The 17,510-nt window shown below is 38.5% G+C and overlaps 1 protein-coding gene across 2 annotated transcripts in view; it reads right to left on the reverse strand.

Moving 5' to 3' along the window:
• plxna1a (plexin A1a) overlaps positions 1 to 17,510 on the reverse strand; it is a 273,955-nt gene that overhangs the window by 231,388 nt on the left and 25,057 nt on the right. For both annotated transcript variants that reach the window (XM_088916177.1, XM_088916178.1), the window contains exon 2: positions 11,462 to 12,767. In XM_088916177.1, coding sequence (XP_088772303.1) covers positions 11,462 to 12,634 — 1,173 coding nt within the window. In that variant the 5' untranslated portion in view covers positions 12,635 to 12,767. The remainder of the gene's footprint in view (positions 1 to 11,461; positions 12,768 to 17,510) is intronic.

Below are 17,510 nucleotides of genomic sequence, written 5' to 3' on the forward strand. Positions count from 1 at the left end.
TATGTACACTTTTTTGAGGGTGCACCTGTCCATAGTTCTTAAAGCAGCTACACATTTAGAAATCCTCCAGTTGCAGTGCAGAAATATATCCTTGACAGAAGCATGACTTAATATACTGTACAAACACACATGAAAAATGACATGCAATTTAAGTATTATGACTTTTGCCACTGAATAGCCAACTGTCCTTACGTTTTCTACTCAATTAAATGTAATCAAGCATAAATTTTCACAGCTACTCTTAATTAGATTTGATTCTGCTCTATTCCCCGAGTGTAGATGTTGAAATATAAAAAGGAAATGTCTGGAGACAAACCTGTATTTGAAATCCATAACATTCCCAAGCAGCTACTGTACTTCCAAGGCACACAATACTCTAAACAGCAATGAGACCATAAAAGGGTGATACAGATGGCGATACGGTTGATTGTTTACCGGCTAAAGGTTGCTAAGACAGACCCTCTAAAATTGCACTCTGGGGAGCTGATATCAACAGCCAACCTTCCATTTTATTCAATATTGCACTGAGCAGCACAAAATGCTCCTAAGGTCAGAGTAAAGGCCACAAAGGCACTACATTCAGGAAGAAAGCAATGAACCTTTTCCTCAAGCCAAATGTTCTCAATTCACAGAAGTCTTTACAGAGGATACAAGCGATAAAGACCGGTTGGAACTGGGGGGTTCATGCTGACACATGCAACTAGCTCAGTTTAAGTACCTACCAGGTTGGGTGGATGCTAGCTAAATCTATCTGCATAGAAAAGTCAGGAAATAAACTATGGGTAACGCATGTGCTTTAAAAAACAAGAGCTCCAGAAAATCAAGTTGCAAAAACATTTTACCCTCTAGTGTGTGCATCTTTCTATATGAAGTCATCTGTCCATTAACTGGATAGCCAACATTCCCTTTTTTTGTATTTTAATTTAGGTGTCAGAAATCACAGTTCAGCAAGAAGCTGCAGAAACCTTTATAGAAAAAATGACCATGAATGAAGATGTTTAAAATACTGTGTTGACATTTACACCGGAAGTTGCTATCTTACACGAAGGAAGATGAGCTGGCAGTGGAGGTTCACAAAAACCTCTGACTGAGTTGAGTATTTAGTGTACCCACACACCACACTTCTGCTTGTTCTTCAATGACTTTGGTTTAAGTCTCTTCCTACCCCGTTTCCATCTCTCAGCTAAGCTGAGATGATGTAAAAGTACTTGGCCATTAACAGCTAATATTAAAATTGTTCAAGCCCTTTGTGTCTTAAGGTTATTTTTGAAACATCAAGGTTTTCCTGCCCTAGAAAGGGTAAAGGATTCAAACCTTAACTACTGAGAAAAAATATTAAAGACCATCAAGAAAATGCCTGCATCAGTAATGTGATTTACTGGATATTCTGTTAAAGCCACCATATTGCATTCCATTATTTGATAACATAATACCCAAGTCATCTCTTGATAATCTAGAGATTCGAAGATGGGAAGAAACAAAAATCAAAATGAATTGTAATTCAATCAATCTGTGAGCCATATATTGGGTTTCGTGAATAAAAACAAACTTAGGATGACAAATCCAGAGGCTAAGGAGCAGTTTGGCTGTTAATGGATATCTTCTTTTTGTTTAAGGACACACTTTCAGTTATAAAATATTAAACATTAATGGACATCACTGTTTGGATTAGTACACAGCTGTCATATTTCTGTTTATGCTTTAGTTACTATGAAAAGAACTTCTGTTTTCTCTCAGCCATGCAAACCTCCAGGCTTTAACGTCACTTATCCACCAAACCCTCTCTCTCATTGGCCTATATCAAAATAAGTACTGATTCTTCTGCTTACACATAATATCAACAGACGCCTTTTAAGCATGTGCACTACATTACACCAGCAAATAATTCAGACCAATTTAAAAATGGTCTGTGCCAGTCTGGAAGAAGGAAACAGCCCCTTAGAACACAGTCTGTGTTTCAGTGGACAAATCCTCCCATGCTCCTCCACTCCCTGCTTTCTGCTACTCCCCATCTCGCCTTATTTACTAATGCTTGCAGTCAATCCACTCTGTGCTTCATTGTGATTCAGAAGCCAGGTGTTCTGCTTCTGATAACAGGGTAGACAATATAATGAAGGTGATTATAATTGGGTCTAACCTAGTTGTGAGTCAAACGTGTAATAGCTTTCTATCTCGGATGGTTTCGTACCAGTCAGCAGGATAACGAGAGATGAGAGGGAACTCTGGAGCTGTGAAGTTTGCATTCTACTAGGGCAAACACAATGGATTTGGAAACTGGAAAAATAACACTTATACTTGGAAGGGCTTAAGTGAAAATTAAGTACAGCTGAAATGATCCATTTTAGGTTTTTCAAACCACCAGACCTGGTTTGCAAATCATCATGTTAAAATTCAGAAAAAAACTGCTTTGTCATGAACTCATTACGTCTGTCCAGCAAATGTACTAAATAAAGAAGACTGTAACCCATCTCAAGGTGATAGACTTTTAAAAGGTCCCACTCCTGGTTATACTTCTACAAAGCTGTAATTGCTGCTTTGTCTTACAAAGTTATTCATATGCCACTTTCATGACAATGGAACCCCAGTGGTATAGGAAACTCACTTTATCCACCACCACAGTACAGCAAACAATGGGTGGAGATGTGGCTACAATAATGCACCAAATACCTTACTACACAGCAGATCAGGCTGAGAAGTGAAAAACTACTTCTTACCAACTGTGCCTTGGGTTCTTTCTAATAAGGACCTCATATTTAACATCATATCCGAAGGACAACTATAAGTTCTCACAATTGGTCCCTCAATCTCTCTTACATCAGTAGCACGATTTTCCTTAGACGTCTTCCATGCCAGTAGAGACCAGGCCTAACCCTGGATAGTGTCTGAGAACTGACAAGATTAGGAAACAAAGTAGTAATGCCACTATCAAAATCTCAGTACAAGGTGCATATTCTGTATATTTTTTGTTTTAATGAACATACTTCATATATGTCTAAAGTTCTCAATAAAACTGTCATAAGCCAACTGTTCTAAATTAAGACAGCAGAAACGCAGCATGTTATGGCTTTTGGCCACAAGGTACATCCTACATTAAGTCATCTTTCTGAGCTGCTATAAAATCATTACATGTCCCAGACCTGCAGCAAAGATTACAACAAACGCTGACAAATGTAGGCAATGAACTGTGATAGTCTTTTATACAATGCAAAAGAAGCACAGTCCCTGCTCGGATTTTAAAACCTGGCACCAATATTTGCTGCGTTTTCACCTGCATTCAACCAAAACGCCACGCTTTGCTCCTCAGTTGCCAGCAGGAGAAGGAATATATCACTGTGTATAGGCAGTGTAGATGTTTAAATAGGTAAATTATCTTTTTAACAACATTACTTGTGATGTTAAAGTGTCTATTCCAGTATACCATAGGAAAGCCCCTGTACATTTTATATTTTGTACATTTTCAAATTGTATGTTACATAGATAAATGAGGACTGAAACGATGGATTTCCCATTTAATTTGAGTTTACAAAGATTTTTCCAAATAGAAAACACACTTAAAGTTAAATAAGCATTTTTCTTCCAACCACTAAGTGCAGGAGCACCAAGAGAAAAGTCTTTAAAAATGGCCTTTTTGATGACGACTTCCCTTAACATCCTGCAATGGAAAGAATGTACAAGCTTTTGTCAATTTTTTTTTCCAATATACAGTAATGTACTGATTTCAGCTAAATGGAGAGGGGATTTTTTTCCCTGACACACACAGGGGAGTCATGTATTATTAAAGCAATATCCCTGACTGTTATAATAAAGATTTAAAGCCTTTTTCAATGGTAACTGAAGTTCGTGGGCACCAAATGGTTTGAGAACTTCTATAAATGCCATAATGGGCAGATTCTGAGCTTAAGAGTCCCCAATGAAATATCTTCTTACATTACAAGCTGACCAAGACTTCAAAGATGACTCATAAATCATGTCATCATCCACAGCCAATCAGAGTGCTGCATGTTCAAGACGTGATGATACCGAGCAAAGAGGTTTGTTTGAGGACCCACATCACGGTGCAGGTAGCAAAGGAATAAGTAGAGGTTAATTCTGTGCTGAAAGTACAGAAACAACCATTACATTTCAGTTGTGAAATCTTCTTCAGGTAACAACTGTTATCTGAAGAAGGCTCTATAGCTGAAATGTTTTTTTCTTCTACATCTCAGCATTGGAACAAATCATGCCTTGTTATCTCAGGTTTTAATGCCCCAGAGTTGCAGCAAAACACAGAAATAAACCACATGGTTCTCGCACAGAAGACCTAAAGTTCATCACCCTGAAGTACTTTATCGAAGGAGACCTAAAGTACGTCACTGCTGTTTAAATGCGGTAGTCAATGTACTGATATTTTTTTTAAAAAGGATGATTCAGTGCTAACAGACGCTTGCTTCAGCTGGAGATCACCAAGTCTCCACAAGCTTGATTTCTTGTGTGAAGATGCAACGGTAAAAGTAACATCTGACAGCCTCTTAATGGAAGTCTCCTGGAGACTTCATCACCTTGATCGCTAGGACTTAATGCACTGTGAAAAAACTACAATTGCCAAAAAAAATGTACAAGATTTGTATTGTGAATACTGTGGTGTTTTTGTTCTTCCAAGGTGACTAACCAATCTACACAAGTAAGGCCTATGATTAGGATAAAAAAAGCCTATTTCTTAGGGGATACATACCAAAACATCTGTATTCTGTGAGGCATAATGCCCAGAACTGAGTACACCAGGCCCACTTTTTGACTAAAAAAAGTTTTAACAGAATCTTCCAGCCAGGCAAAATTAGATAAAGTTACTTAAGAGAAATGCTTCCAATAAAGTATAAAACCATTTTCGAAGACAACAGCCCACACAGATATTATTGTATTTGTACTAAGGTATCATGAGAAAAACTGCTTCTAAGAAAAACACCTAAATGAAATACTTTCAGTTTACTTTAAGCCTTTAAATAGCAAGCACATTTGGGTTTACTAAAAGTTTGGACTAGCCCAGCCATTGGAGGCCTCAGTATGTGGAAATATGTCACAAAGCCTCTTCCTGATTAAAGCCTTCCTCCACCAGACATTCACTATCCAAAAACACATTATGAACAGATCCCCAGATTACCCCAAACGGCAAATTGCGGACTAAAACTAACAGCAGCCAATAATTCTCATTAGAAACGGCTACCACCATAATACATTTTGGGATCTATAATTGAAGATTTGAAGATCCACTTTCAAATTAAAATCAATCTTCTATGACTAAAATCAAGGAGGTTTTGACGCTCAACATTAGCAGGAAAGAACTATTTTAAATTTTTTGGCTGCATTTCTTCCTCAGATTTGACAAGCTTTCTCTGTGGTTTCCCCATGTTGTTTGAGAACCCCAGGCACAGATTGCTATAGCTGCAGGTTCTCATTTGCATGACGTACAACTGTGCATGTCATTTTCTTTTCCTCTTTGCCATTGTTAGGCGATTCAGAAAGGATAAATCGTCAGACATGCAGCATTCTTTGCTTTGATGCGGCTCATTTGCTAGATTCACCCATTTCGTTTACACATAGAGCCATTTAACTCATGTATTGCACTAGTTTGGCAGCTATGAAAACATCATGTACTTTTGCAACCTTCAAATTCAACTTGCTATTCTGACCTAGGTCAGGACAGTTTTGGGAACCGCAATTTGAATTTTGGAACTTAATGTTTAATTTACATGTACATACACACCGCACTTAGCACCCGCCTTTAGATACACACATCTACTGTAGAAAGTACAGAATACGACATATAACTAAAGCTTTTCTTGTTGAAAAATGTCACACTACAGATACACAAAAATAATCTGTAATCATTAATATGAACTTTAATGACTTTTTTGGTTCTTATCCGTACACTAACAGTTACCACCCTACAAACCAGGCCTGGTAACAGCTCTGGCACCTGCCCTGACATGATCTCAAAACATCTGTAGCCGAGTGTGTTCTGTGTTTGGGGACATAGAACTCCTAGCAAACACTTTACCAAATACTCCACACAATAAAGTCTAACAAGAGGCTAACACAAAACGTGTGTGTTTGGACAATTGCACTACATTGAAACACAGGCAATATTATACCTTTACCAACAGCCAAAAAGCCATTAACTATCAAACTGAATTGATATTAACAATCACTATAATTTATGCATATATGTTTTCAGAAAAAAATGAAAAGATTAAGGATCCATCAGTTACTAAAAATACCTGGTTTAGTGAAAATCAAAATTGCAAGATTCTTCGTAACATTGTAGCACTGAACATTGACATACATTATCCTATAATTTCAGTTTACCCCAAATTTACACCTTCCTTTAACGGACTGTTAACAGTGCTTAATTGCATTGTCTGCAATCTTTCAGCAATTCTGATCCCAAAAGATCCCAAAATGCAGCCAGGATTTGCTTTGACTTTGAAAGCACAGTGACACCGCGGGATTAGTATAGCCAATACGTGCACGCAGTGCCCTGCAGACAATCACAAACATTTATTTTTCAGCCTAAAGATTGAGTTCAACAGATCAAGGGCTCGCGCTCCAGTCGCCAAGCTGCAAGAGTTGTTCGTGCTGCCCTCTTACTTGGCAGCAAACCAAGTCAATTGCCCATTGTGGTCTTCCACTATAGTGCAGACCTCTTGATTAGCTTGCCGGTTAAGACAACGCAAAAGAAGCATTCTATTTAACACTCCACCCCAACCACATAGAGAACCATCTTCATTAAGAGTTGCTCAAATTAATAAGTCCAAAGGAGCAAAAATAAGCTTAAAGTTCAGCAAGATGTTGGTTTAAATGCCTCTTATTGTGTACAGAAAATTAAAGATAAAATTTATAAACATAAATCAAGGCCATTTTATATAGGCATAAACAAATGTTCTCCTCAGTACTATAAAAACACCTCCTACCATCTGCTTTTTATTCCCCATTTTTAATACTCATTTCACAGTCTTTACTGTGCAGATTAAATTCCTGTGTGGTGGCTAGTGACTAAGACCGTCTGTCTGAGTGTCCTATTAGGACCTCTGAAAAAAAGGGCAAACCAAATTACTGATGGTTTCTGGATGGTTTGAGAGAATGCAAACAAATATGAAAGAGATCAATCCAAGATCCAAGGCTTTATCTGGTGGGAGAAGTGCCCCTTTAAGAAAATTATCATATTGGCCCAAATGCCAATTTAAGCTCTGTTGGCTTTTCAAAAAAGAGAAATCATTTTTCAAGTAATATAAAAAAAATCCACAGCAGATATAAGAATCTGATCAGATACTTAAGTCTACTGTAAGAACTGTTCGCTAAGAGGGTAAAATATCAAGCAGCCAACAAGGTCAGTAAGGAACAGGGAAAAATGCTTCAGTGGAGCCAATAAAAACTACAGCTCCCACAATCCCGCTCAATCACATGACACCAAAATAGAGGCGCAAGGTCTTGGGATTTAGATTGTAGCCGTCTCAGGGATGGATGTTTTGTAATTACACACTCATCTTTGTTAACAAGCATCTCACTCCTGGTTTAAAATATACATAGAAAATATACTAGAATATACTAATAAAATAAAAAAGTTATAAAAATATACTAGAAGACAAACTTAAAGGTTAGGCTGTATTTAAATTTTATTTTTCTAAAAAAAACAGCTTTCTAATCAGGGCAATCCAGTATTTAAAGAATAAGGGTCCCTCTGTGCAGCACGCAAGCCTAATAAACTAAACGTAGCAAAGTAATTTCATTCCATGGTTAATAATATATTTAAAAATCCAAATTAATATTAGTAATTACCATCCTTCAACGACTTCACTTATTTCCCTTGCATAAAATAAAAATGTGATTTACATCTGTATAAGCTGCTTCTGCATAATCCTGTTCTAAAATACGTAAAGAGATCTATACAGTGGTGGCACATATTACTATGGTGGCACATATTACTATCAACAGGGGGACGAAATGAGAAAATAACCCAGACAAAAAACAAACAAAATGAAGGAACCTCATTGCAAATACTTCTTTAAAAAGCAAATAAAAAAAGGTGCCAAAAATGTTTTTGGGTCTATCACTGGCCTGCAGGATGCTTCCTTTTGAGTAGAGTTTGGAACAGTCAAATCATAAGGGACAGGAGGAAAGAATGCAAATGTGTTTGTGCATGAAAGGTCAGATAAGGTGCTGTACCAATTCCTCAACATGTATTCCACGGGGGGCTCTGTAAACAGGTCAGAAATTATAAGCAGCTGTCCATTTTGCAATTAGAGCACTTAAGAATTACTAGCTATCTATAAAGAATAAAGCAACAGGTCAGATGACATACACTTCTAAAGAAGAGTGCATCTGAGGCAATGCCATGTGAGTACTTGATCAGTGTAATTCAACTCTGCAACTTGGTTCCTCTGGCTCAAACACTCAGAGGCGTTCTCCATCAAAGAGGATAGGCGGACAAAGCCCTGAGCCCATTTATTAATCATGCAGTTGGTCTACAGCAGCATCTCGCATGCTGTACCACATCTACGAGTCTGTATGCATTTCCAACACAAGAGCCTGGGAAATTTCCCCTGGGATCACAGCAGAAAAGACAGCATCAAGATAATATAAATTAATTAGCATGGAGGGGGCAGAGTAAACCGAGTGACACTCGGCAAATCCAGGGGACTTGCTAATGATGTACCATCTGAATAAATGTGAAGGCTAAATCCGGGACAGATAACAGCGTTAACAGCCAGTCTACACCTCCTCCAGCTCATGAAATCCCAGGCCTTCAGGGAGGATAAAAAGATATGGGGACGCACAGCGTTACAAGGCCTGGGCTGCCAGAAACCATCAGGTAAAGACGGCACTTGAGCAAGGGTGGCACTGTTTTTTACATTTCTGACAGCCTGGGCTGAAAAACACATTGCAAACATATGGACTGTACATGTACACAGCACTCCACTCTCAAAGGAGCTACTGCTGCTATCCGTAATCGTGAGGGCCTTTCATACTGGGTTTGTCTGTCATCATCCGATTCTGAGTTCACCTGAAAAACGAACACGCACATTGCCACCTTCCAACCCCCGAGTGGTTTCACACCGTACAATTTCAATTGAACTGCAGTTCAGATCCCAAATATGTCAAGTTTGCTCTGTTGGGACCTTCACAGGTGTAATTGCCCCAGGATGCACTTGCTTTCACACTGTGCTAGAAAAGAAATGTGTTCAACACAGTGAACATAGTAGATCATAAAGACGTTTGTCCATTTCAGACTGGAGGGCAATGGATCGCACTTTAACTTCAAAACTCCTGGCTCAGTTTCCTCTATTGTCCAAAAATGGTAAGTGGCATCTCTAATTTCCCCATATGTGTGTATGCAATTTGTATTGGACAGGCCAGAATGTCTTAAACAGTGGGGTATAATCCTCTCTTCTACCATGGCACATTTCTGCACCTCAATGTCAAACTCTTCAGAACTCGGATGTCAAACTGGGCAGGTTTGTTTTTGAGCATCTTCACGTTATTATGGACATGTTACTAGTGTGCACCACAAACTCTTTCATGAAAGCAAAAGATGTCTTAAGGAAAGACCAGGCCTCATTTGGTTTGGTTTCTTTCACTTGAGATAGTGTGAGAGATAAGTTTATTTCCCAAGTGCAATGATTCAAAACAAATATGTGACATTTCACTATCAAAACTAACCATACTGTCAACTGAACTCCGATCAATTCTGCTCTCCAAAGGAACTGGGTATAAAAGTCCCCTAGGGTACAAACACTAATAAGGGTAACTCTACGACTCTAATTTATTCTTTAACACAGAGCTGTACAGAATAGTAAACATTTAATCTCTTACTTACAAAAAAGTACATATTCATGATGTCTCGTTGAATTTAAAAGAAGAGGCTTAAAGTAGGTAAATATTTACACTGCCTTTCTATATAAACTGTGAAGATAATTCACCACCAGGCCCATGTAACCAAAGGGATTTGCTAGAATTAGAAAATCACACACAGCTTTTCCAAGTCATGATCCTGAAGTAACCCTGTATCTTCCCTAGGTTTATTCCAACTAAGTTAAAATTACTGACCCTTAATTTAACCAATGGCTTAATGTTTTTTTTTGTATTTACTTTAAGAAAATGGATTTGCATTATTTCTGAGAAACACATCAGACAAATATCTACTTCAGCTTTAAAACTGTCGCCCACCCATAGATTTCTAACCAACATCAATTATGCACAGAAACAGGTGGGAATGGCACTATGTCAAACACACCCTTAATTTATGGATGTATAGGCTCATTGGCTAAATTCCACTTGGTCATTCAAACAACCCTAAATGAGAGACATTCTGAAACTCAACATCTGGCGTAGGATTCATGCTAATTTGTAACCCTGTTCTGTTCTATTTAAGACCTGAAACTTAAACAAATACTACAATTGAAGGTTTAATAAGATTAATTAAGAAAGACACAGCAGTACTCCAGCAGCAAGACTTTGTTTGGTGAGTGTGATCTGCACAAATCAGTGTTGCAGCAAGGCTGCAAACGAAAATGTGGTGTTTCACAAAGACATAACAGTCTTTTCAGGGGCTGTGAGATCACAGGTTTTAAACTGAAATCTGTGACTATTTGGAAGCAGACACAAATGCCTTTTTTTAATTGCAAATCTGGAGTAAGCGGAGAGGAAACAGAGAAGGCTGGTTTAATGTGTCCCACTGTTCATTTACACTCTGCATGCGATGGGGCCTTTTGCTGCTACATCCCAAAGAACTACAGTAAAACAAATCAGGGCTCAAGTCACACAGAGCTTTTAAATCTGACCTGAAATGTTTAAAAATTCTTGCTTGTGAAAGTGTTTGATTTGTTGTTTTTTTTTTTTAGTTTACTGCAGTTGAAGGCGCTAAAATATAGGTTTATTTACAATGTCACCAATGTGTCTTGTGCATCTTCGGTACGGTAGAAATATAATTTGGTAGAAGGGAAAGGGTGTTGAGGATTGATCAAACCCCTTGTAAGAGCAAAGTACTTGTGTGTGTACACAAGTAAACCTAAGGCATGAAACAAGATGAAGTACAGGTACATCACTTTCTACTTCATTGCAGGTGTTAATTGAATTATCTTTTCAAGTGGTGGGTGACTGTCGCAGCATAACTAAAGCAACCATATCAAGATGCTTAACTAAAATATCTAGTGCTTTGTGTGACCATATTGCACACTAACAAACTCCCTAGAAAAAAAGAAGGAGGAAGGTGTTACTTGGGTTTTCTCAATTACGTAGTATTCTGGAGATACTGGGGCCGTTGATGGCTGTCAAATACCCACCTAGCAAGCAGATCACAGGCACCCCACAGACACATAAAAGAATTCCCAAGACTGTGATCCCAACACTGACTTCCAAAGAAAAAACAACTTCTCCTGGAACAACTGATCCGAAAGAAATTAGGACTTTGAATGTCCAAACGACTTACCGAGTTGATACAGGCTAGTTCCTTGTTCAGCAGCCATGGTAGGGATAGTTTGCCTTCTCCTTTGTAGCAGGACTGAATCCTTTCTTTGATTTTCTCCTTGATCTTGCGCAGAGTGAAGAGGCACAGGGCTGACTCCTTGGGTGGCTTGGCTCGGTTCTTCTGACCTTGAGAGAAAACAGTGAAAAGGATGTCCTCCTTCTCCGAGATGCCCAGAGACCTGGCCAGATGCTTGCCAGGCCGACTGAGGTAGGCGTCCTGTATGAGGCGGTACTCCACACCATCCTTGGTGCAGCCAATGGGGAACTCCACATAGGAGTAGAACTTGGGGTCATCCACACAGAGGCGCACGATCTTGGAGGTGAAGAACTGCTCCCCACTGGCATCCGGAGATGTCAGCTGGGTGTCCAGCTGGAGAGTGAGATAATACACGAACTGCTCACTGCTGAAGCTGTAGATGTAGTAGATGTCAAAAGCTGGGAACTTGGAGAGAGTGTCAGAAGGGATCTTCAGCTGGGAAGAGACAAACTCATCCTGATAGACAAAGCTAAACATGTCAGCGTTCTCCTCGTTGACCATCAGTTTGCGACTGGAGAGGGTGGGGAAGTATTCTGACTTGCCATCAATAGGTGTGCCAATAAAGAGCTTTGTGTTGTGCCCATTGAAGCCTTCAATGATAACGCCGGACATGGTCCCCGACTCGTTGACGCTGGACAGGTAATGCTCCTTCCGGTGGTGGGGTTCCCCAAGTTTGAAGAGGTCATCCAACCGCAAAAACTGACATATCCCCTGAGAGGCACTGCCACAGGCAATCAGTCGGTTCTGCATGTAGTCGATCAACAAGAGCTTGTTGACATTATTGGTGAGCACCAGGCCATGTGGACAGGACTGGACACTTGGAGGAGGGTAGCATTTCTCATTATCTTCCACAGGACCTGTCATGTGATTCCGCAACAGAGTGAGGTTGTTCGAGAGCTTGTAAATCCAGTTAACGGCTCCCACATAGACTTCCCCAGTTTTATTGTGGATCACCAAGTGCGTCAGACCCATTTCCTTCGGGGAAAAAGTTTTAAAAGGCTTAGGGGTCCCTTTGGCTACCACCGAGGTTGTTACCACCAAAATCAAAAGAATCCACAGGTACAAAAAGGGGCAAGAATGTCTGTAAAGGGGCCTCATGTTTGCTTTGCTCCAGATGGTAAATTCTGGATTTTTATTTAGGGATGAAAAAACAGCTATTGATCCAACGTCCTTTTCTCTTTGTTTGGATCTGTCATCTATAGCATCATCTGCAGTGGCAAAGTGAAGAACCCTGCAAGGGAAAAAACACATTATGAAACATGATGGAACATTTCATATTGATTATGCATTGTCAGTTTTAAAAGCTTGGGATATTGTGCCAAACACAGAAGAGAGAAAAAAAATGACCACCAGCCTTAGGGGAAATACTTAATAGCATTTAATTTAGAGGATGGATATCAAGGACAACAGGCAGATCTTGCTCAGATAAAATAAAACTGGAAAATATACAAAAAATGCATGCCCTTAAAATTTAAAAATAACTAATGTGATCCTACAGATTAACCATCAATTGCAGCCTAATAAGCAGTTTCACATACTACTACTGCAGAGTATTATACTATTTAGACTATTTAGACAAGTGAATAAAGATTAGTCTACTATGTAACTAATATATTACTATGTAATATATTCTCTCAGTCTCTTAAAGTTTTAGGATTAACTATTTTAAGACATAAAGGGTAATAGGCTCAATTCTTTAAATTGATTTGTTTCTAGTTACTCTGAAGTAGTGTTTTCCAAGTGTTGTGCATTTTTCACAATATAGTATTTCAGCAATCTGCCAAGGCCCCAGCATTCTAAAACCCCAATGATTAAATCGGCTCTCGGTGACATTAGCGTTTTGTATACTGTGGTTCCGCCGCATCAATTATGTTTACAAAAATAAATCAATGAATGAATCCTGGTTTTAAGAATAATGAGAAAGGAAACATTTCATTTGAGTTCCCAAAGACAAAAAAAAAACAGACTACTACGCCACCCAGTTCTCAAGGAGCAATTTCTCTTTTTTTTCATTTCTGTCTGAGTAAAGCCCTCCATTTGCGCAAAAGCAAGTCTCTTGTCTCCAGAAGCCATAATTATCTGGTATATTAACTCAGTGTTTTCCATCAGAATAGAACAAAACATTTATTGTCTGAGCTGACATTTGTTGCAACACAATTCTCAGTGTGACAGTATTTCTTCTTTTTAGCTGCCGTTATCCCTAATTTGTCCCTTATTGGAAAGCCAATTCTTTTAAAAAAGAAATTAAATCACTTTAAAAAAATTACTTAATTCCTTCACAATACGCCGTTGAATTAAACTGAAGCTCATACAGGATCATATTCTCAAAAGCCGAAGAAAAAACAAGGAATTACAGATATAAAAATTAAAAGATTAATACAGTTCAAGAAATCCTTTGCACATCTAAAAATGTAGGAGGCCTGTGTCTATTTAACAGAACTTGTTCCTCCATTTAGAATAAAAAAATGATATACCAAGCTGATTAGGAACAGCAAAGTGTGTGTTTTTCCCCCATTATGTTCACAACTACAAACTCCAGGACTGTACAGAGGGGAGAATAAGCACATATACGAAGACTCCTTCACTCTGCCCACCTTTGAGCCACTTGCTGTTTAACAGATCAAACGCCTATACCAGAGGTTTAGCACTGCCTAGAGGTAAGGTTCCTCTCTCGCCAACAGTACAGCATACCTGCAAGAGCCAGGAGTAGGCCGGGATGTCAGCAGTAAGTCCTAGTCACAGTCAGCTAATGACACCAGCCAGGCAATTGAATCCCCAATAACGGAGTTCAACCTGCACTTGAGCACCTAAGCTCTTGTTTACCAGGGCTTTTTGAAGGTCTCCAAAAGCAGATATGACCACAATAATCTATTTTATCAGCAAATTGTCAACAACACGATTCAGTATCTTCAATAGGGACTTTCATTTTACAGAACCCCCAATATATTTAGATTTTTAGGAACAAGTAATAGGTTTATTCCATGCTGAAAAGAGAAGAAAAAACACCACATTTTGGCCGTTTAGTCTTCTTCAGGTGTGAGAAAGACAGGGCAGTAAGCAAAGCTAATGTAGCATAGGAGAACAAAAGCTGGGAGAGAGGAGAGGCCAGAGGCGGTAGCAGGGGATGATTTCTTTCTTCTCTTTTCAGTGTGGAATAAACCTATTACTTGTTCCTTTGCAGCCTACGCATGCTGACACAACTACCCACCTGCACCATTTAGACTTTTGTTTTACTGCTTTTCCAAGGGCTCCTTGGATATATGTTTTTTTAGTCTCTAATTTATTTTAAACAATATGCAAACTACAACTGGAAAAACTCTTCAACAGTGAACCCGTTTCATCAGATGTTAGATATAAAGAAAATGCCAATCAACTCTCAAAAATCTTTTTCATTTCATTTTCAAGAGCGCCTGAAAGAAAGCCAAAGCTAAGACACGTTAAATATAACCTTGGATTAAATTAAAGTAATTAGCTATCAAATTGAATTGCAGGAAGTCAAATTATAGATAAACATCATTAATTGTTCATCTAAATAGAAACCGTCCTTTAATATTAATGCTTTCAAGAAAAATCTGATCCAAAGCTTTGGAAATATGGACAATGTGCTTTACAAATTAAAACTAGGCCATAATACATTACTAATATCTGTCATCACAACTCATGCACACAGTTCCAGAAATCCCCCATACAACAAAAAAAAGGATATGCAATTTGCTGATAAAACATAACAGGATCTAAAATTACTTCTAAAAGTGTGTCTACATCGTAAGTCATAATGAGGACCAGAAATATTATTTAAATTAGGAGTTTTACAAAAAATAAGATACTACAGAAAGTGCTGTCTGAAAGCTTCAACATCAGAATTTGTTTTTACTCAAGTCAGCTACTTTCAATTCCACAAAAACGGTGCCAAAAGACACAGAGCGAGTAGAACTGGCTGCACCTGTGCGAGCTGCAGGAATGCTGTTTGGCTCTCAGACCATAGCTCTGCTTTCAGTTGGAGCCAAAAACATTGAAAGCAAAGTCACAGGTTTCCAGACACCATCGCTAAACCTGTCTTCTCATATAATAGCTCGAATGCTACAGCAGTGCAGTGATTTATTGCTTGTGGCATATCAATTACAGTACTCCCACAAAAAAGCAACTTGTACTTAAGCAAATTTATATACACTGCATTTTTAACATGTAGGTCACATCTGAGCTTTGTGTCTTTACCCTGTAGTATTCAGCAGTAGGGGCTATCTCTCTATATAACAAGTGAAATGTTTTGTTGTGTGACTTCATCATTACCTCAGTTTTACCTATTAACTAGGAAGTTAAACCAAAGATCTTTTTCTTGAGGGATATTCCTTCAACAACTTAGCCTTTGATTTTTGTTTTAATGAAGAATATTGAGAAATTACAGGCAGATCCAATACCAGATTTGTGCCTAACAAGTATTAAGTTTTAGAAAATAAATGCCTTCAAATTCACTTCACTGTATGTGATAAAATGCAAGAAATTCCAACTAAGCACTAACCTTGTAAGATCTACCCAAAACAAGCACAGCTTTGTACAGACAGCTGTGAAAACAAACTTGATTAAAAGGATCAGGCAGTGATCTCTTGAACCATCCTGTTCTACACATTTACTATTCAGTGGTGTTCAGAAGTAGTTAAATCAAAAAAATGACTGAAGTATTTTAAAGCAATTTTTGGAATGTAGTCATTGACAGAAAGTGACTGCTATTATATTTAGTTGTCAGTATATTTCAAGGTTGAATGCTATTTTGATTCAATTTTTATGACATATAAATAGCTCTAATATTTCATTTGCGGTGTTATTGCTTTATGGTGCCCATTTTTATAGGCCACAACAATACAGGAGAGCAATGAACAGCTGAACTGCTCCTGCTGAAAATGCATGTTTAGGCAGAGAACAAAGAAATAAGCTATAAATTTAGGCAACAGAAAAAAGAAAAGGATTTCTGTAAATGGCTCAACAAAAATGGCTTGTAGTTTTGAATTCTTTATTAGAAGACAACACTGAATAAATGCATTTATAAATAAAAGAGAATGATGTTTACATTCAACATTCTATTGTGTAAGTAAGTGCATAGAGGACTAAATAAATATGCTATGGTTGACAAATAATTAACCACATTGTTTAAGAAGAACCTATATTGCAATTTAAGAGAAGATTTATAGATAGTTAAACTGTTAGTATCTGCAGCATGATGCAAATATGCTTTAACCTACAATTAAAAATCTACTGTACATCCATTTTAAAAGCAGTAGGTGCTCTTCTACATAAACCACTGCATTGGCAGCATATTTGAACAAACTTAACTTAAAACTGTGTGTCACAGTTTCACTTCTCCAGTGGGAAGAAAACAAGGCAACAGTTAATGCTCCTTAATCGTCATGAAGTACAATGCTTGACCCCCCCCACACACACACTCACGAATGAAGGCAGAGATTCCTGGACTAAGCTTTAGCCTGTACTTACAGCACATAGTCTTTTTACACTTCTGTTTTCTGCCGCAGAGCAGACAGGATAATCTTGCAACCATAAGAAGGTCCCAGACTGAAACAGTTCTACTGCAGGTAAGAGCAACAGACGAGGTTCGAAACAGGCTGAAAAATCAGTCACCCAGTCTGCTTTTTCACACTACTCTGCACACAGTTCTGTACTATATTTCTACCTAGTTTTAAAGGGCAACAGATTAACATTTAGCAGGCAAAACATTACAGAGCAGGTGCACAATCTCGACACATCCACGACAGCTGGTACAGGGAGGATTGGAGGCGATTACTAAATGAGCTCTACCCCCATCGGCAGTGATGTCAGACCCTAAGCATTCCTTCCAGCACTACACTACAGGGTGTGTTCCACATGTGTGAGGAGGCCCCAGCCGTTTGAAGTGTGAACTTGACAGAGAAAGTTGAAGTAAAAGCCTTTAGGCCTCATAACACAAATACCAGAACCCATAACC

This window comes from Atractosteus spatula, chromosome 5 (assembly GCF_055471065.1).
Source record: "Atractosteus spatula isolate fAtrSpa1 chromosome 5, fAtrSpa1.hap1, whole genome shotgun sequence".
In the NCBI taxonomy this organism is placed as follows: Eukaryota; Metazoa; Chordata; class Actinopteri; order Semionotiformes; family Lepisosteidae; genus Atractosteus; species Atractosteus spatula.